The following is a 19,512-nucleotide window of genomic DNA, read 5'->3' as shown; positions in this document are numbered from 1 at the left end:
CCATGATAAAAGCACTAGGGACCATCGTGCCTATCTAACCACGTCCATTACGGGTGATTTGTTACCCCGCAGAATATGCCTGTCAGCGCCTCCGAGGCACTTGAAGGTGGTGGTGATTCTCGTGGTGCTCTTACTGATACGGATACACCATCAGTCATGGATGGACCGGTGCTACTCAACTAAGAGATGGTATCCGACCGGTAATACTTCTTCTGGCAATCATGAGACAATCATCTAGCCGGTGACAGGTTTTATCATTGACAAAGCATGAGACGTTTCGAAGGTGATACGAAAACAAGGCGCAGAGATAGCGAACACCGGTTGATCATGAACAAGCGCCTGCGCCCCATTACGCCCTGGGAAACACCCTTCGGCCTGATGTTCCCTCCCCCTTGTTTAACCGGTATTGTTGATCGAGGGATCAACGGGTCAGCTGGTCCTGGGAAAGGTTACAAAAGATGCCCCATTGGCAATGTTCGCTGCAAGCGATGGTGTGCAAAGCATTGTAATTTTCAAGACCGTGTGTGAAAATGTCCTCGTATAGCATGGTGACGGGAATTTCAATCCGATGATTTTCAGAAGATCAAGTACTCGCAGAAAACAGCTGTTTGTACATCAATGGTTCCAGAATCTGGCCACACCATTCAGCCGTTGCCAACGAGGCTTGGGCAGACACCGCATCGGAGGCAAGGCTCGCCACTGGCTCGACCCAATAGCGATATGCATGCACATGAATATTTCTGGTATTGTCTCTTGCTGACGATCTGTCAGGCACTCTGCATGTGTGACTGGCTGCACATACAAACCCTCAGGAGATGGAGAACCCATCAGCTTCAGCAAACATCCAGGCTCTGATGCCAACTCGTTCCTCCGCTTTTTAGTCAGTGTAGTAATAAGTACGTTGCAGAAAAAGCATTGCCTTCGAAGAAGAAAGTGGAATATTGCGCTTTGTCCTTGCAAGTCTATCCGCAGAGATGAGCCGGGCGAGTAAGCACCAAAAGGATACAAAACTGCCGAAGGATCGTCGGTGTCGCGGGACGGCGTCGCTACGGAGCACGTATCTGCAGCATTGCGTTCGTGGATGTAAAAATCGAGTGATCAAGATGTTGCCTGCTGAACACGTCGAATGTCTCGCAGTATCCTGCGGCTTTTGCGTCCGAAGGTGGAATTGCCATCGAGACCACTGTCGACATGTGCATGCAGGTATATTTTTTCAGCGGCGAGGCCCGTGGATATTGGACCTGGAAAGCCCAGCGCAGGCACGCAATCCATGCATTAGAGGCTCCTCCGGCGACACGGCGACACAAGGCTAATTAATAGGAACATGAGGCGGCTAGGCGAAGAAGTTAGCAATATGCAGCGATTTGTGGGGGAGTTGAATTTGATCCAATAGACCTCTCATCTCTCTTCACCTTCGAAGCCCCCCCAAGGTCTTGGTCGATCCTTTGTTGAGAAAACCAAAGGACCTGCGGACACCGCCATTCCTCCACTTTGCCTCAGACACTTGCTGGATACCTATCTGCACCTTGCCTACTGTAGGGAAGGGACTTTATGCACCTTGAAAGCCACGTACTCGCTTCAGGTGGGAGGCGTTGGCGGCCCGCTGCCATTATCCTTTTAGTTTCCTCTCTCGAACCACCCTTCTTCTCTGTGTCACTGAATTTGCCCCGGATCCTTCGTGATAACTTCTTGTAGGCCTGATTTCCTCGGCCATCCGTCTATCGGCCTGAGAGAGACCTTAGAAGTCGAAAACTGCCCCTCACTCACACCTGTGGCTGTCTAAATTACCACCCATCCAGTCAAGGCAAAGGGAGAGGAGACCTTCCCAGCGGAACGCATTTGGGCGGTCGCACGGCATCAATACAGGGCCCATACCAGACCCTACGCCTGTCAGGTTACAGACAGATGATGTGCTGATTTCGATCTCAATGACACCGGTTCTTCCACTGCCTGCGCCCTCGTCAGCCATTGCCAAACCAACCACCGTGGCGCTCAATAACTCAACTGAAACGCTACAGATGACAAACCTGTGCAACACCGCGTCTTTTTCGCCCTGATCACCATACACCCGAAGATCATTCTTTATAAGTTCGTTTGTTGTTGTTGAGCGAGGAGCAGCTCTTGCACCGGCCTCTGGTAATGCGTTCATTGATGACCAAGTTGTCGACTCGACTCTATCAACATGGCACAGATATGGCCACCATCTCCATGCGTGGAGGACGAAGAGGTGTCCCTATCAAAGGAACTCCTGCTCAATTCCCCCGTACCAAACCCCAAGAATGATGATCAGCCAGCAGGTAGTCGAGGCTCGGTTGATCAGTATCCCATCATCATCGACAGTGATGACTCAGACATAACCAGCAAGCATCACGACTCAGACTCAGATAATGCCCCTTCTCAACATCGCAGCAGTGGACGGACCAACGCGAAGTCTACTACAAATACTGAGAAGAGATTTGTCTTGTTCTCTCCTGAAAGATCTGAGGTTGAGGAAGAATCCCCTCTTGAGAATCTGCATAGGTCTAGATCTACTACCCAGTTGAATATACCAGAGGAACACAGAGGGAGACCACAAGTGACAAGGATCCATACAGATTTTGGCCCAGGTAGAGGAAACATGGCAGCTGACCATCGCCGAGAGCCATCGCCATATGCGTACAGCCATCCGTCCACAATGGAGTCGACATCTGCTGGACCACATTCCGGGATCAACCTATTGTCACCTATGGATGCTCACAGATCAAGAAGGTCTCTACCTGGGCATCAACGCAGTCGTCCTCCGCCGCAACATGACAGCAGTGACTCGGAGCATGGTTTCAAGTCGAAGAGAAGGTCTGAACGAAGTCGGAGTCGGGCTCCTAGAAAAAGCTTTTCGCAGCCTGATCGACCAGACTTTGAAAAGACGAAGACCTCCAGACATACCCAAGACGATTCTAGAAGGACAACTGAAGACTTCAGCCACAAAGCTCGTCGTCACCGCAGTCCAGCTCCAACCCCGGGAGGCTTCGTCGGTTATAGCTACACCTCCCAAGAACATATCACCCCTCCACAGAGCCCCAAACCTCTTTCGGGATCTACTCGATCTTCTGCATCGGAGTCCGTAAGAGATCATGCATTATTCAGGCGTGGTGCTGACCAAGTCATCACCGATTCACCTTATACTTCCTCGGCAGATGAAGGACACACTAGAAGACAGACCTCTGGAGATGAGAAGCGAGAGAAAGGTGTAGCTCGTACCCGAAGAGCTTCCTCACGATCTCACCTTCAGGAGCTCGACAGGTCTTCGGTGAACCGAGCCGCGTCTAGACATCGCGATCGAGGGCCGAGAGATATGCCATCGCGTGAGCCAGTGTCGTCCGACGAGCGACCTCGGCGCGAACTACATACTCCTCTCTCTGCTCGAACCCCGAAAGCCACAGAGGACTACTTCAGCAGAGCTCTCAGCACCAAGCCAAGTAGACGGCCTGGCCATAGCGATGATCACTCACGACCTGTGTCACCACTGGGTTCTCCCCCGGCAAGCCCTCCACGTACGCCCCGTGGGGACAAGGTAGCAAGGCACGATTTTCAGCCGCCTTTAAGCGCTGCAAATACTTCAAAACCGAGATCTCGGCCACCTTCCCTGGATGATAGCCACTTCAACGGTCTCAAGCCACTCACCACACTCCTTAGCGCGGCGACGTTAGGTGCTTCTTTAGCAAAGGCCATTCCGAACTTGTCGAGATCCACCACTTCTGTTAACACCGTGGAATCTCTTAGTAGTGGGAGTCAAAGTAGGCCAAGTAGTGGACAGAGATCACGGAAGGCTTCGCCAGATATCTTGATAAGAACTACCTCACTGCCAAGTAGAGATGACGCTCAGCCACTCCGCACCACAACCTATTCTATACACGAAGACAGGACAGTGCAGAGAAGCTCGACTTACACGCCTACCATTGTTGAAAGTCCTCGAACAGCCTCACGAGCTTCATCTTATTCATACTCACCGGAGACCTCACGGCCTGCTGTACCTCATAGAGCGATGTCTACTACGTCAACACAAAGTTTTCAGCAGTATCTCAATGTTACATCACAGCAGCCTGTGGTCTCAGCACCAGTGACTCCTGACCCGGTCAACATGCCCTCAGCCATAACACCTCGGCCTAGCGTTCCATCGCAGTGTCCTAGATCGACGCCGGTTGCCGGACTATACGATTGGTATACTATTCGCGACATGTCGTTTCTTGACTTCTGTCCATCATGTATGAACTTCCTCGGTGGGACTCGTTTTCGAGACTACTTCATTCCTAGCATGCCTAAAGATCTTCGACGACCAGTCCAATGCGCCATGAGCATGCCATGGGTTCGTCTTGCATGGCTCCAGTGTGTCAAGAATGATAAAAAGGATCTTTCCCTCGTTTGGGATTTGACTCAACCTCCTCCGGAAGGAACGAGAGCTTGTCCTGGTTCTGCTCCCGAGCACAGAAGATGGTATCACTTGACCGACCCAAGGAACAAGCGGCCTGTGGAAGGATTTGATATATGCTCAGCATGTGTCATGAAGATTGACATGACCTTTCCTCAACTTCGGTCCTACCTATTTGACAGGCCCCGAGACAAACTCAATGAGGAGAAGGTTTGCAGTGTCGCAATCAGCAGTCGACACTTTTGGCCAATCCTCGCGGAATTAGAACGGCTGGCAGAACGCCGGTCCAGAGAGTCTTTAAGACAGAGAGACATAATCGACTTTGTCGATTACATTCGACGAGTCTCTCGCCATCGCGAATGTACCAAAGACACTATGTTGGCAATGACCGCATGGCATTTCATCCCTGATCTCCCAGAATTCACAATTTGTGAAGATTGCTTCCACGAGGTAGTCTGGCCTCTTAGAGACCGCCCCATCGCACGGGAGGTGTCCAAGACTTTGAAGGTTGTTCCTAATCTGCAAAGAAATCAATCCTTACACGGAATAAGCTGTCAACTATACAGTGACCGTATGAGGAGAATCTTTCATGAAGCCGTCTCCAGGAACGATTTTGAGAGCCTCAGAGCAGCAGCAAGGCACCGATATAGCATGGAGCATAGGCTGCAGGAACTTCAAAGGCGTTATGAGATGGATGAACAGGCAGGATGGGATAGAAGGACGGAGATGGAACAAAATATAACGATTTGGAAGTCGATTGAATGACTTACGATTCATGCGAAATGATTTAACGGCCGAACGAGAATGAAAACTAATGCTGGGACCTGGGAAAAGCGATCAACTTTACACTAAATTGTACTAGGTAGCTTTCTGTAGGCTCAACCAAAGGGCTCTTTGGACTTCCTCCAATGGATAGGATAATATACTGCCTTTTATATTTTGTAATTAGGGATGATGATGGCCCCCCGATGATGTTGCTTATAGTACACTCTCGCACGTGATGGCAGGTTTCGGCATACTTTCCTCCATTCCCGGTTGAACGATGTCCAAGCTGCGGCCTGCGATCGTAGATGAGCTTTCCACGGCTCGACAAATATCAGCCAACACCGACCGGTCCTGACATCCCTGGTCTGATATTTCAACATTCTGAGGGCCACTATGAGTCTTGTTTATCCAGCCGGTGGCGCGACGGCGGCGCTGGGAGTGGTTGGACTGTGTAAGTCCTCGACTGGCCACTTTGACATTGCCGCTTTGCCAGCTAACACTTCTTCCAGATATGCTGTTCAACGGCGAGGGCGAGAAATTCAACGTACGTACCACCCCAAAGACTTGTATGTTTCGACTTCTAACATGCTATTGTCCAGGTTGGACAATTTCTCGAAACAGTATCCCCATACGCATGGGCTGATCTGGGTATTGGTTTATGTATAGGATTGTCAGTGGTGGGAGCAGCATGGTAAGTGACGAATTTCACCAGCGAACCGGCCTCGCTATTTGTTTTTGGGAGAACAAGGAGCTGATGCTGTATCGCATTGTAGGGGTATCTTTATCACAGGTACATCAATTTTGGGAGGCGGCGTCAAAGCCCCACGGATACGGACGAAGAACTTGATCTCGATTATCTTCTGCGAAGTCGTCGCCATCTACGGAGTCATCATGTCCATCGTCTTTTCCTCCAAATTGACCCTTGTTCCGGAAGAAAAGCTTTACACCGGACCTAATTACTACACGGGCTACGCGCTGTTCTGGTCAGGGTTGACAGTCGGCATGTGCAACTTGATATGCGGTGTGAGCGTGGGAATCAATGGAAGTAGTGCGGCTCTGGCAGATGCTGCCGATCCTAGCATGTTCGTCAAGGTTCTGGTCATTGAGATCTTCTCGAGTGTACTGGGTCTCTTTGGTCTTATTATTGGACTTTTGGTCAGCAGCAAGGCTCCCGAATTTGAGTGAAAGAGTCAGAAAGTGAACATATGGGGGGATTTTATTACAAGATATCGGGTCCCATGCAGCTGCTCCGCCAAGATGGGAAGCTCTAGGTCACGTCCTGCCATCCCGGCTTCGAACCACATGGGACACTCACCCAGAATCAGGATTGGAAGACCTGGGCAGCGGAACCCAAAGACATACCCTTGGGTCAGTGGGATGACGGAGGTCCAGCGAGTACGAATATGGTTGTCAATGCACGTAGTGCGTGCAAGCAATGTAAACTATTCATGTATTGTATTGTATTGGGCTCGATGGACAGGCGAACTTCTCTATAAGCGAATGCTATGGAAAGTCAGTCACCTATCGACCGTACTTCATTGGTCAAAACCAGTATATCGACTGATGCTCAGAATGATTTCGACGCTCGTGCTAGAGATGCTGAGCAACATGAGGTGGAAGTATTTGTTCTGCTACTAAATGATTCGGGCGTCAGTTGTTTAGCGGAGGCCTTGAAACTACGTCACCGACTTCGTTCTTGAGTTTATCCTGGCCTTTGTCGATGCCTCTAAACACATACGTCCATGCATCTTCACATGCGCTACATGCAAGATGACACTTGTCCGGATACTAGGAAATGAATGGTGTTTGGTCTTTACATTCTCTGGCTGCTGGATACTATAGGGTCTTTTTCGCCACAATCCATCACGATCACGAACTCACCTGCGCCTTCGGCTTTCGACATTTTGGTATACTTTTAATATTTGCAGTTTTGGAGTTTGACTGGTCCTTTTTCACGTGCTTTACTGTTGGAAACCGCTGATATAAACGACATTCGGCATTCGACGACACGATTCACTTTGGCAATGAGTCGCAATGTCCATTCATTGGGTCCGACGTGCGCATTTTACGAAGAGGAAGACCCTGCTTCTCCGGGCGACGGACTGACACCACCAAGAATAAAGGCTCAATTCTTCTACGTGTCTTCCCTTCCTATCGACGACCCTCTTTCCCCTCTACCTCCTATCTCCACCGATAAATCCACAGATTTTCCTCCGCAGCCATTTTCTGTCCGAGACAATGCGGCGTTAGAAGAGGCATGGCAGGCATTTCAGAGCAGTGGGCGCTTGACAGGCCGGTCTGAACAAGAAAGGGGGAGGAAGAACTTTACCCGCGGAATCTTCTCCTTTCCAGACTTCAGGGACTCTAGTGGCTCTTCTTCTGCTCAACGGTCTCCGGCGAAGGATGGTACAAAGTTGGGCGGTGGATTAGGCAGACAAAAGTTGACTGGGGTCGAGAAAGAAGTCATACTGGACCAAGTTCCCTCGAACTCGAACAAGAATGCAGAGCCTGTGGATGCTCAAGAGTTGGAGGACAGCTCGGACAACAACCACGCCGCGTCTCGGGAGCCATCGAAGAGCCGACGACACTTCTCGCCTTTCCGCCACAGGCCCAAAAATGGCAAAGCAAGTCGAGACAACTCGCCGAGAACCCCGAAAGGTGAAGAACCCCAGCCAGCCTCAGCTCAGAATACAGCACAAATAGAGTCTGATATCAGCGGTCGCCCTTTTGCTCGAGCGCCCAGTGGACGGAATATTACCTCGGGCTATGCCAAACCAACGGGGTATGGCACTTCAGACGTATCGGACGATGACTCCAAAGACCGAAGTCGTTCACGAAGTATCGGTCGACGTCGCCAGAAGGGAAAGGAAGAAGGCAAGGTCTTCGTTCCTGTTGGTGTTTCCCGCCTGCATCTGGTTGAAATGCCCGATCTAATCATGAAACCCATTTATTGGTCACCCATAAATGACACCTCGAACGTAATCAGGGCAACCTGGTTCTATACAGATACAATGCTACCTGTGCCGGCGGATGTAGCAAACCGACTGGAAGTAGGCTATGAGTATATGATGCCCTATAGCGCTTCTTACCAGGAGGAGCTTCAAGCCTGTATTGAGAACGGCGCCTCGGCTGAGATGAAGGTTGTACATAAGTTGTGGCCAGATGAATCCAAAGCCAGCAGGCCCGGAACAGCCGTGGACATGAAAGACAACAAGCCCGATGCTCATGAAGGAATGGGTCAGGGTTTTCTCCCCGAGCGTGCAGCCAACACAGCAGCTGATCCCCGAAAAGCCAAAGACCGACGACTGTTTGCAACACACAGTGTAATATACCTTGACGCCAGAAATGCGCAAATTTTGAGGCCTAGTCTCCTGCCCTCAATCACCCAAAATCGGAGGCCTTTGAGTTCTTTGCGGAAAGGTCGCCAGATTGGTGTGGCGGTTGTACGTGGCTTCGACCGCAAGGCGTGGCTCAAGGTTCATCCAGATCCAAAGATGGATGCCAAAGCTGCTCACGCCAAAGTGGGAGCATATATGTCTCAGTCAGGAGACGCTACTACTAGAGGGAGGAGAATGTCTTGTCCCGCTTGCGACCAAGATACCAAAGCACCAAAGGTGTCAGATCTTGTACTTGTCATTCATGGTATTGGCCAGAAATTATCTGAAAGGGTCGACAGCTTTCACTTCACTCATGCAATTAACGGACTGAGGCGCGAATTCAATGTCGAGCTATCGACAGAGGCCGTCAAGGGCAATCTGAGAAAGGGAACCGGTATCATGGTTTTGCCAGTCAATTGGCGCCTGACGGTCTCCTTTGACGAGGATGGCACTGCGTGCAAGGGGAATACAGAGAACAAGTATGCGTTGAAAGACATCACGCCCGACAGCCTCCCAAGTGTGCGTTCTCTTATCAGCGACGTTATGCTAGATATACCGTACTATTTGTCTCATCACAAAGACAAGATGACGTCGGCTGTCGTTCGGGAGGCAAATAGGGTCTATCGATTGTGGTGTCGAAACAATCCAGGATTTGAGGAATATGGTCGAGTCCATCTTGTGGCTCACTCGCTCGGATCAGTTATGGCCATGGAGATACTAAGTAAGCAACCCACTAAACTTGGCAAGGACATCAAGTTGGACACCAAACGGCCGAGTGAGAAGTTGTTTGAGTTCGACACTACCAACCTCTTTTGTTGTGGAAGTCCGAGTGGGTTCTTTTTGCTGCTCAACAATTCCAGTTTGGTTCCTCGCAAGGGACGCAACAAACCAGGAATGGAGGGTGAGGACAGACAGCCTGGAATTGCCAGCGAAGCTCGATATGGTTGTCTGGCGGTTGACAACATTTACAACATTTGTCATCGAAACGATCCCATTTCGTACCTACAAAATGCTTCTGTTGATCAGTTATATGCAGCTTCTCTCCAACCGGCATCAATTCCAAGTGCCAGTCTCAGCTTCATGACGCGGATTGGCACGAGTTTGCGCTGGGGTGCGAAATCATCCTCTGATGCATATACAGCGGTGGCACCTCCAACTCGACCGGAATTACAGCATATACCGAGCACCGTTGAACTCGAGACTCACAATTTCACACGCGAAGAAGTGGCGGAGAAGAGGATGTTTCTGCTCAATGACAATGGACAGATTGATTGGTTCCTGAATTCAGGCGGCGGTCCTTTGGAGATTCAATATCTCAACATGCTCAGCGCACATAGCAGCTATTGGATCTTGCAAGATTTTGTGCGATTCCTCGTGGTGGAGATTGGAAGGAAGGCAGGAAAACAACATACCCTACCGGCATTGAGGGCGGTGAAGAAGAGGGAGTACAAAAGAGGTGACATTGAGTGATTGATGTTATGATGCGGTTTGTTTTTTTGCTCTTTGCAGCGTTTTGAGCATGCATGCTTTAAGGTAGATGGTCAATAAGCATGGATTCTGGTGCTCGGAGTTGAAGGTCGCATACAGAGTACAAAGTGCTGTGACCCGGAAATTGGTGGTTGGCATGGGTTTTGGGTTTAAATATCTTTAGACATTGATACCCTAGTCCATGAACAATAAGAATCTGTCATGATGATAGAGACATGATTTCTTTTCATTGATCCTTTCATGAATATAGTTGGGCAGAATGTTCGTTTGGTGCTGGTATCAAATGCTGGATGACTAATCGGTCGATCAGCTTCGTCAACGACATTAACCAAATTGACCGACCTCATGATTTGTCGCTCTTGTTTCCCAACCACACTCTCTTGTTACGTATCCGACACTGTGAAACAAAAAAAAAGGAGTTTGGATTAGGTGTCCAACATGAGCTCGCCGTCACTTTTACGACCTGCGGTCCTCATCGTGTCCGACACCGCCGCCGCCGACCCGACGACGGATCGAGCGGCTCCGACGTTGAAGGAGACGTTTGCGCAAGACGGCGGAGGGAAATGGGACGAGCCCCTGGTCGAGATCGTCAAGGATGACGTCCTCGAGATCCAGCGGGCCGTGCGGTCGTGGACGGACGAGAGCGAGTCGTCCACCTCCGGCCTCGTCAACTTGGTGGTGACGACGGGCGGGACGGGATTCGCCAGACGAGATTTCACGCCGGAAGCAATCGCTCCTCTCATCCATCGTCACGCTCCCGGGGTCGTACACGGCATGCTGGCGGCCAGTTTCCAGGTGACTCCTTTCGCCATGATGTCGAGACCGGTCGCCGGGGTGCGGAACAAGACCGTCATCGTCACACTCCCCGGTTCGCCAAAGGGGGCCAAGGAGAACCTCCAGGCCATTCTGAAGTTACTGCCCCACGCTTGTCTTCAAGCAGCGGGTGAGAACTCACGAAACGCACATTCCGGCGGTGTAGAGAAGTTGGAAAAGGACGCCGGGATGGGGGTGGGGGTGTCGGGGTCATCGACAACCGTGACCTCACATTCGCACTCTCATCATCACGGTCACGGTCACGGTCACGGCCATGGAGGTGGTGGACACGGAGGAGGTCACAAAATCCCAAAAGCACATACTGACCCTTCTCAACGACCCCCGCAGTCAAACGACATGCTTCTGGGAGCTACGGCGAGAGCTAGATCCTCGCCTTACCCCATGCTGAGCGTTTCTGATGCCGTGGCCAAGATCATCCAAAACTCTCCAGCTCCGATCAAAGGACTACGGGACGTCTCACCCGACCTCACGGGTTACGTGGTGGCCGAGGACATTCGTGCCGTGGAAGCCGTTCCCGCCTATTCGGCCAGCATCGTCGACGGTTACGCCGTGATTGTTCCCGACCCCAAATCGGCACCCGAGGATGCTCCCTCCTCGACGACCAAGGGTGTATTCCCGGTGGCGTCTGTGTCACACGCCCAGGCGTCCTCGATGCCTCCACCCCTCGAACCGGGTCAGATCGCTCGAATCACGACCGGCGCTCCCGTACCGGCCAACGCCAACGCCGTGGTCATGGTCGAAGACACAATCATCGCCAGTCTGACCGGAGACAAAAAGGAAGAAGCCACGGTGGAAATTCTCACGGACGCGGTCACGGTCGGGGAGAATATAAGAGACCCCGGCAGTGACATCAAACTGGGTGAGGTGGTTGTCACGAAAGGTACACGTATCAGTTCATTGGGGGGTGAAATCGGAGTCCTCGCCGCGGCGGGAATAAGGCAGGTACCCGTCTATCGTAAACCCAGAGTGGGAGTGATGAGTACGGGAGACGAAGTCACCGACGTCACGGTTGAACAGCCATTGAAGGGTGGGATGATACGTGACTCCAACCGACCTTCGTTGTTGACCTTGTTGAGGGGTTGGAACATGTGTGAAGAGGTTGTGGATCTGGGTGTCGCGCGGGACACTCCACATCATGAATTGGAACAAAAGATTCGTGATGCTTTCAGGAGTGGTGGTGTCGACATGGTCATCACCACCGGCGGGGTGAGCATGGGTGAATTGGACCTTTTGAAACCCACGGTCGAGAGAAGTTTGGGAGGGGAGGTCCATTTCGGGAGGGTCAGTATGAAACCCGGGAAACCGACCACCTTTGCCAGCGTACCTTTCAAGGAAGGGGGGACCGGCGAAAGAGAACGGCGATTGATTTTTGGTTTACCTGGAAACCCCGCCAGTGCTTTGGTCACGGCGAATCTGTTCGTTTTACCTTGTATCCAGAGGATGGTGGGGATGAGTGGCAAGGGACTGGAGAGGATCACGGTCAAGATACAAGGGAGGGTGAGGTGTGACCCTGCCAGGACAGAATATCATCGTGTCGTGGTAGGTGTGGAAGAGTCGACTGGCAAGGTGGTGGCAAAGAGTACAGGAATGCAAAGGAGTAGTCGGGTCGGAAGTTTGGCGGAAGCAAACGCTTTATTGGTGTTACCACAAAGAGAAGGATGGATCGAGGATGGTGGTGAATGTGAGGCGTTGATGATGGGTATGATTCATGGGTTTTGAAAGGGAACAACCAGCAGTACTTGATATAAATCAAGGGTATCAATCAACATGGGTGGTATGAACCAAATATGTTTTGAGAGTGTTGTAAGGTATGATGTACATACACACACCTATTTGGTGATATCTATTTTCTTCTCACCAACTTGATGGACATCCTCATCATCACCAATATAGTCATTCTTGATGACATCAAGAGAAGAAGTTGTTGCCATCGTCACCTCTTCACCACCTTCGATGTCTCTTGTTCTTCTCCTCCTGATCAAGTGTATGGGTTGGACGAATGGTCTAGTAACTCGATAAGTTACCAATAAATCATCCAGAGGAGAAGAGCTCGTAAAGAATGCCCATGGACTTGTCAATGGTCTCGGTTCTGGTCTTGGTCTTTCCATTTCCATATCTTCCTCGTACTCGTAGTCGATCTCATCCTTTCCCCCTTCAATCATCGTAGGTCTTATATATCTCACCACGTATCGAGTAAGTCCGAACCTCCTCGCCCATGGCCAAAAATTCGGTCTTCCTCTTTTACTCCAACATGCCAACACGACCAAACAATAGACGACACCGACCCAGAAGACCACATACAAAACAGACAAGAATATAATGATTGGGTTGCGCATGTATGCAAATACCCAATCGTCCGCAAACTGGTAACTCGACACCAGAATTCGACAAACAACCAGCCTCAGAGGAAAAGTCAAGGATGGTGATGTTCCTAATCCGTCATGGCCGTACCAAACATAAAACACTTTTTCGATCCGTTGTCGTGAAGATGTCGAGATCCAGCTCCAAAAGTTCCATTTCGACACGTTGTGTCTGGTTTGATCTCTCAAATTCGGAGATTGATTGAGTGCGATTGATAGCAGAACCTGGGTTTGGTCGATATCTGCATGATGATTGTTGTTGTTCTTGTTGTAGTGTTCTTGATCACGATCATGACCATCCTCGTTTGTAGATGTTTCACCCAAAGCAACTTGTACAGTCCTCTCACTGACCACCCAATCAGTTTTGGGATTTGAGGTCTGTTCCTTGATCACCCTCAACATTATCGGCAAATCCACCCAATCTTTTTCCTTTTGGGCTTCCCAAAACAACAAAGATGCGTCGGCCGTTTTGAACCAAGGTAAACTGATCCCATCATAATCACCAGTCTTGACGCGTACCATGAAATTTTCCGAGGTGTATGGTAGATTTTTTTCGTCAGTGTCGATTAGATTTCCGAGGTCGAAGTTATGTTTCAATCCATCATCACCACCACCCCCAACGGTCAATTCATCATTGAACCTGTCGTATGAAAATTCCACAACGAAACCTTGACGTCCAACGCTCCTACCACTACCGACAGGTATGCCAACGGTGGGGAATGAGGGTAGTTTGTCTGCACTATTTTCCCCGACCGTGGCCGGTAAGTAATTAGCAAGATGACCCCGTGGTATACCGAGTCATACCCCCAGTAGATGAAAAGGAGTAAGAACGGAAAGGCACAGTAAGTAGTAGTCAATAGGCAATTGGGTTGTTTGTTTGTAACTCACTCGTAAACCCTCAGTACTTTTCCTCCCCACCATAACCTTTCAGATGCGACTTTTGACCAAGATACTTCAGGAAAAGGCAGAGCGATCCAAGACAAGATGAGGGTGATGTAAAAAATGGCGACAAGACAAAAACATTTCCAAGGTGTCAATATTCGAGGTGGCATTGTGGTTGTTGTTGTTGTTTTCTCGAAACAGATCGGAAGAGGGATCGCCCGTCCTACGCACACATATACACAGATGGACGAGATCACCAAACGACTGTTGCAGAAACAAATCTCAAATGGACCACAAGATGAAGTTATCAGAAGAGTCAGAAAGTCTGAGGAAAAAAGAAGATAAAGAGGTAAATATGATGGATATCCAGGTTATAACTTCGAGGGGCCAGAATCCTAAGGCTACTTTTTGCACAGCCTCGTTTCACTATACAAAGGGGTGGCGTTCGAGGCTGAGCTTGATACCCTTGTATCTCCGTACCAAATACGGAGTACGGATACTCTAGAAAAGACAGGCAGAGTATCGCCGTGATATACTCCGTATCAGTGTGATTACTCCCCGTATCAAGTCTATTACAATGATTGTCAAGTTGAAATAGTACATGTACATCATATTACAGAGTACTATACATTCGACTGATACCTAGGTAGTTTTGAGGGTATTATCATCCGGTCAACATGTACCTGACTTGGGTACTCTGTATATACAATCCAACTCCGTCTCTTTTATCCACATACAAATGCCGCTCCTCGCTATTCAATGCACATCTCAGAAAAAGAAACCCCAAGACTCTTCCTCGTACCACTCCATCTAGAACTTTTTAATATACATCAACACCATTGATCCATAAAACATCAGCTCCAAATATGTATACACAATCATGAAAAGAAATAAGTACTGTCCTTGAGTCGGTTGACATCAAAATCTCCCTTCTTAGGTACAGGCCGGAACTTGATGGGTAACCACAGCCAAACCTGGTTGGTAGTAACTGACGTCGCCTTTGATCGTTTGTTCTTGCGAATCTTTTGACCAAATGCATCTAATGAGACACTGTCGGCCGAGAGCTTCGGGACGCTGCTCACAGACAACTCGTCCATATCCAACATGTCATCTTCATTCGTGATCGCATCCCGTAAAGGATCCAGACTGCTGGCCAAGTCAACATCGGCAGCTGCATCGGCTTCATTGATGGCTTCTTGAACTGTTGATTCTTTGGATTCCTCAGGTACAGCTCCAATGGCTGTTTCACCCAAGGAATCACGATGGAACAAGAATTGCTCTCCGTCAAATTTGTCAAACAACGTAGCAGCAGTGACCATGGATTCGCCCTTCTTTCTCTCTTTTGGATCTTCGCTCGCCAACAACTTATTTCTGCGCACTTCTCGCAAAAGTTCTTGGTCTTTGCGTTGAGCCATGCCCTTTGCGCCTTTCGAGGTGGCCAGATCGCCTTCTGCCATCAGTTGTTGACGGTATTGGGAAATGGCTTTACCCAGAGGGTTGTTTTTGTGGATCTGCGCCAAATAGTAATGACCTTCGTAACGCTTCTGAAACTCCGCGGCCAGTCGCCCAATGATATCCTCACTGTGCATTTGGACAAAGGCATCTCGTAATAACGTGTTGAGGGCGTTGACATCAGCTGCATGGGTCCAAAAACTATCATGTACTGCAGAAAAACTCAATCCAAGCTCGTGAGCCCTGAGCGCAGAGAGAATCATGTGTGTAGCGTCGAGAGAGTGAATAAAGTTGGGAGGAAACGCCTGCAATTGTTTTCGCTTGTTCACAGCATCCGCCACACTAGGCTGCGCCAAGGTGATGTTTTGGAGATTTGTCTGAATCTTCTGACCTTTGATGACACGATATGGTTGGACCACAGGAAGCTTCAGAGGCGTCGTCCAGATGACGGTGGACCTGAAATTGCAAGACTCGAATACCGGCTTGGCCTTCTTTTGTGTCTTTGAAAGTGAAATATCACCTGAACCTCGCTCATAGGCTTTCGAGTACATTTTGTCCTGCTGGGCTGGAGATATAGATGAGCTGATACGGTTTGCACAATCACCAAGCCAATACTGAATCTCATGTGCTCCAGTGAACAAGGCGCCCAAACCTTTGAAGATTTTTCTGGCAATATAACTGGAGGCTTTGCCAGACAATTGAGCATCCCTGACCTCCGGAATAAGATCATCGACTTGTTTGCGAACTTGCCGAATAGCACCCAGGAAGGTCACACCATACACGTTGGTCATGACAGTTTGTTTGACCACTTTACGCGTGACTCGGTCGTCGAGCATCTGAGCCAAAGTATGGCCTTTCGCTGCATCCTCCTTGATTTCAGCCTTGACCAGCTCACACACTCCGGTATAGACATCTGCAGGTTTGTCGCCAGGTTCGAGATTAACTTGCCTGGCGCCAGCAATGTCACCACCTAGTGCTGCGTAGTGTTGAAGACCATTGCAAGACCCATCTTGATGGATTGGAAGCCTTGACACATACTCGGCCGGGTTGGGCGACTCCAAAGCATTTGTAAGCTCGAAACAAGTAGCAAGGCACTGCCATGGGTCTTCAGCGGTAAGCCACCAACGCCTCCCAGTCAGGGGATTCTTGACTGAATCATATACGTCGTCAATATGATCCATGGGAAACTGAGCTCGATCGGCAAGGTTTGCTTTATCAAAGCCATAGACGTTAGACAGATGAATCTTCAACCAACGTAGTCCGTCTTCCCCAAGCTTGCGACCCTTGTCAAAAAGAAGTACACCTCGCGCATTATCCGCACCCATTTGGTTGAGGTATGGAGGAATGGGGTAGGCTCGTCCACGAAAGTCGACATTGTGTGGAAGGTAGAATGTTTCGTCGAGGTATGCTTTCGCGATTTCCATCTGGAAATTCTGAAAACAGCGATTCGAATGGATACCACTTTTCTCATTATCGACTTGACGTGTCTTGACAAACCAGTCCCAACGTTCTTTAGGCGTGGCATTGTCGCCAGGTCGCTCAATCTCAGGGAATGCCTTGTTGAGAGGTGGTAGATTGGCAATTTCCTCTCCGCTGTTCCACGCTTCTAGCATAACGTTGAAAACCTGCCTGTTGATCCTCCAACCGGTTTTGCCTAGGATGTCGACTCCAGCAAACAGCTGGTCAAGATCTCCACGTTCAGCGGCGGCAATGCCGTACTCTTTCTGGGCGTTTTCACTGTACTTGACGCGCAAGAATGGCTGCTTTGAGTCGAGATAGCCACCATCATCAAAACTTCTCCATGGTTTTGGAGCGCAAAGCATGGGCAACTGCTTGGCAATGAAATGTTCCGCCGGTTCTCTAATCAGAATCTTGACAAAGTCCTCGTGCAAGGAAACAACGCCGATTCTCCGGCCGTTCTGATAGCTTGTTGAGTGAATGAAAACTGGCTGTGGCAGGGTCCTCTTCATCTTTCTGGCTTCGTCCCAGCGCGTCACCATGACCTTGGCGGTGTCGAACATGAGCTCACAAAGAATGGACCCGAGTTTGACGTGTATCGCTTTTGACCAGTTCAGTTGAGCCTTTGATGGGGCAGCAGCATGGTGCGAGGAGCGTCTCAGAAATCGATGATCAGATGGTTCAGTCCATAGGGCTCCATTAGAAGTTGCATCGTCTTGTTTGTGCTGGTTCCTTCTTTTGATAGCTTCAGCCTTCTTACGAGCGAGCTGACTCGCATCGTATTCTGTTTCCACAGCCTGCCCGAGTTCACTGACGACTCTCACAAGCTTGACAGGCTTAGATGCACCCATCCTGCTCATCATCTGCATCAAAGAAATTGCAGTTACGGCAGCCAGTTTTTGCGGAGGTAATAATTCGAGGAACGGCGAGTACTCAGAACGCAGCTTCGCTTCTGCGGATGTTGAGCCTGGAGTTGCTTCCTCCTCCTTTGCAAGTTGAACCTCCTTTGTAATCTTTTCCGCTAGTATTTCATTCCATTGCCAGAGCAATGCGCCAATCTTTCCGTGTGCCAGATCGCCTGTGATACCTCTTTTAGCCCTCTTCTCATATTCGATCTTCCACCGGTCGACCGCAGACTGAACAGCATCTTTTTCCAAGCGACGTTGTCGAGCTACGTTTAAATCTTCTTCGTGTAATGTACTCATATCTTTCTCCGTTTCCGTCGAGAAAACGGCCAAAGACTGTTTCAGCGATGCCAGACCCATGCCCTTTTGCTCCATTTCTCGTACATGAAGCTGCCTCTTCAATTCAGATCGGATCTTGAGATCAGCATCAACTTCTGCAGATGAAGATAGATTATCGACGTATCCGGGTGACGACACTAAGTCGCTGGGCTCGGAAAGTTCCAGTAATTGAGATAGCTTCCCTAGCTCTCTATCGTCAAAGATTTCTCGGAGGCCAAGCATCTTGCTCTGGAGACCAAGTTCTTCAGCCATGTCCCAGTATCTGTATATCGTGCGTCGGCTTTTGTTTCCTGTATCACGCTCCAGCGCAACTTTGATCCTGAGGGCAAGAGTGTATGCGTCTGGATCCAACCCGGCCTTTCTCAAATGAACCTCAATCCATTCGTTGATACGCTTTTCGTGCGACAGATTGTTGTTCTGTAGGAGTTCGTGCACCATGGCGGCAAAGACCTTATTGTATGCAACTCGCACTTTCGAAGGACGGTGTTGATAGGACAGTGCCAACTGAGAGAGGAGGGTGAAAGCTCGATCCCAGCGGTGCACCTGTACACAAGCGTCCAAAGTAGCTTCGATTTCTACAACGTTTCTGCGTACATTGACACCTGGGAGGTGGCTCGAGTCTTGGAGCTCTTCCGCAAGGTCTGCCGCATTGTCCAGCATGAGAATTTGAGAGAGGTCAAATGGACTGAGCTCGCCATTGACTTTTCTCGACCTCTGAAGAGGATAGTCACCATAGACAAAAGGGATATAGTCGTCATTTCGATCGAAGCTCTCGGGACCAGTGGCAGGCGAAGCAAGATGTCTCGATTGGGTGAGGTGCGCAGGTGAGGTTTTCGAGCGGGATAGCGACGGGCGTGAGGAGGTTGATCTTCGCTGAGGTGGAAGGACATGGGAAGGTGCAAGAGCAGGACACAGCCATGGTAGCTGGATGTCTTCTGCTGCCTGTCGAAGAACACGAAGAGTGTGCCTTCGTCGAAGCGCAGCTCGCGTGAGCATTGCGCTCGGGATCTCCGAACAGCAACAGGGGGATAAGATTGCAAGCTGCAATGGTGGCAGTGTAGCAACCTAGTTCCCCAGTAGCTAGCTACCTCTCCTGAAAACAAAAAACAAGATAGACGGCAAAAAGGAACGACCTTGGGATGGTAATACAGGAGAAGCACGGATAGTAGCAAGAAAGATTTTGGAGAGGCAAAATCATTTGACGATTTCCAGAAAGGGTCAAGCGTTAGTATCAGTCACGTGCCACA

General features: G+C 49.8%; 5 protein-coding genes across 5 annotated transcripts; 4 read left to right on the top strand and 1 right to left on the bottom strand.

The window, feature by feature from the left end:
- Nucleotides 1–1,602: 1,602 nt before the first annotated feature.
- Nucleotides 1,603–5,315, top strand: PV06_08711 (uncharacterized protein). Its single transcript, XM_016410079.1, has one exon. The coding sequence runs from the start codon at nucleotides 2,183–2,185 to the stop codon at nucleotides 5,168–5,170; it is 2,988 nt and encodes a 995-aa protein (XP_016259101.1). The 5' UTR covers nucleotides 1,603–2,182; the 3' UTR covers nucleotides 5,171–5,315.
- A 180-nt stretch (nucleotides 5,316–5,495) lies between these two features.
- On the top strand, nucleotides 5,496–6,718 carry PV06_08710 (V-type ATPase, C subunit). The gene is made up of 4 exons (XM_016410078.1): nucleotides 5,496–5,621; nucleotides 5,680–5,714; nucleotides 5,770–5,861; nucleotides 5,944–6,718. The coding sequence occupies exons 1-4, from the start codon at nucleotides 5,564–5,566 to the stop codon at nucleotides 6,353–6,355; spliced, it is 597 nt and encodes a 198-aa protein (XP_016259100.1). The 5' UTR covers nucleotides 5,496–5,563; the 3' UTR covers nucleotides 6,356–6,718.
- Nucleotides 6,719–6,881: 163 nt separating this feature from the next.
- PV06_08709 (uncharacterized protein) lies at nucleotides 6,882–10,238 on the top strand. Its single transcript, XM_016410077.1, has one exon. The coding sequence runs from the start codon at nucleotides 7,195–7,197 to the stop codon at nucleotides 10,015–10,017; it is 2,823 nt and encodes a 940-aa protein (XP_016259099.1). The 5' UTR covers nucleotides 6,882–7,194; the 3' UTR covers nucleotides 10,018–10,238.
- Nucleotides 10,239–10,412: 174 nt separating this feature from the next.
- On the top strand, nucleotides 10,413–12,796 carry PV06_08708 (uncharacterized protein). Its single transcript, XM_016410076.1, has one exon. It carries the CDS (start codon nucleotides 10,474–10,476, stop codon nucleotides 12,586–12,588), a length of 2,115 nt encoding a protein of 704 aa, XP_016259098.1. The 5' UTR covers nucleotides 10,413–10,473; the 3' UTR covers nucleotides 12,589–12,796.
- Nucleotides 12,797–14,682: 1,886 nt separating this feature from the next.
- Nucleotides 14,683–19,411, bottom strand: PV06_08707 (uncharacterized protein). Its single transcript, XM_016410075.1, has one exon. The coding sequence runs from the start codon at nucleotides 19,259–19,261 to the stop codon at nucleotides 14,990–14,992; it is 4,272 nt and encodes a 1,423-aa protein (XP_016259097.1). The 5' UTR covers nucleotides 19,262–19,411; the 3' UTR covers nucleotides 14,683–14,989.
- Between the last annotated feature and the right edge of the window lie 101 nt (nucleotides 19,412–19,512).

This window comes from Exophiala oligosperma, assembly GCF_000835515.1.
Source record: "Exophiala oligosperma strain CBS 72588 unplaced genomic scaffold supercont1.9, whole genome shotgun sequence".
Lineage (NCBI taxonomy): Eukaryota > Fungi > Ascomycota > Eurotiomycetes > Chaetothyriales > Herpotrichiellaceae > Exophiala > Exophiala oligosperma.
This window is presented reverse-complemented; position numbering and strand designations above follow the sequence as displayed.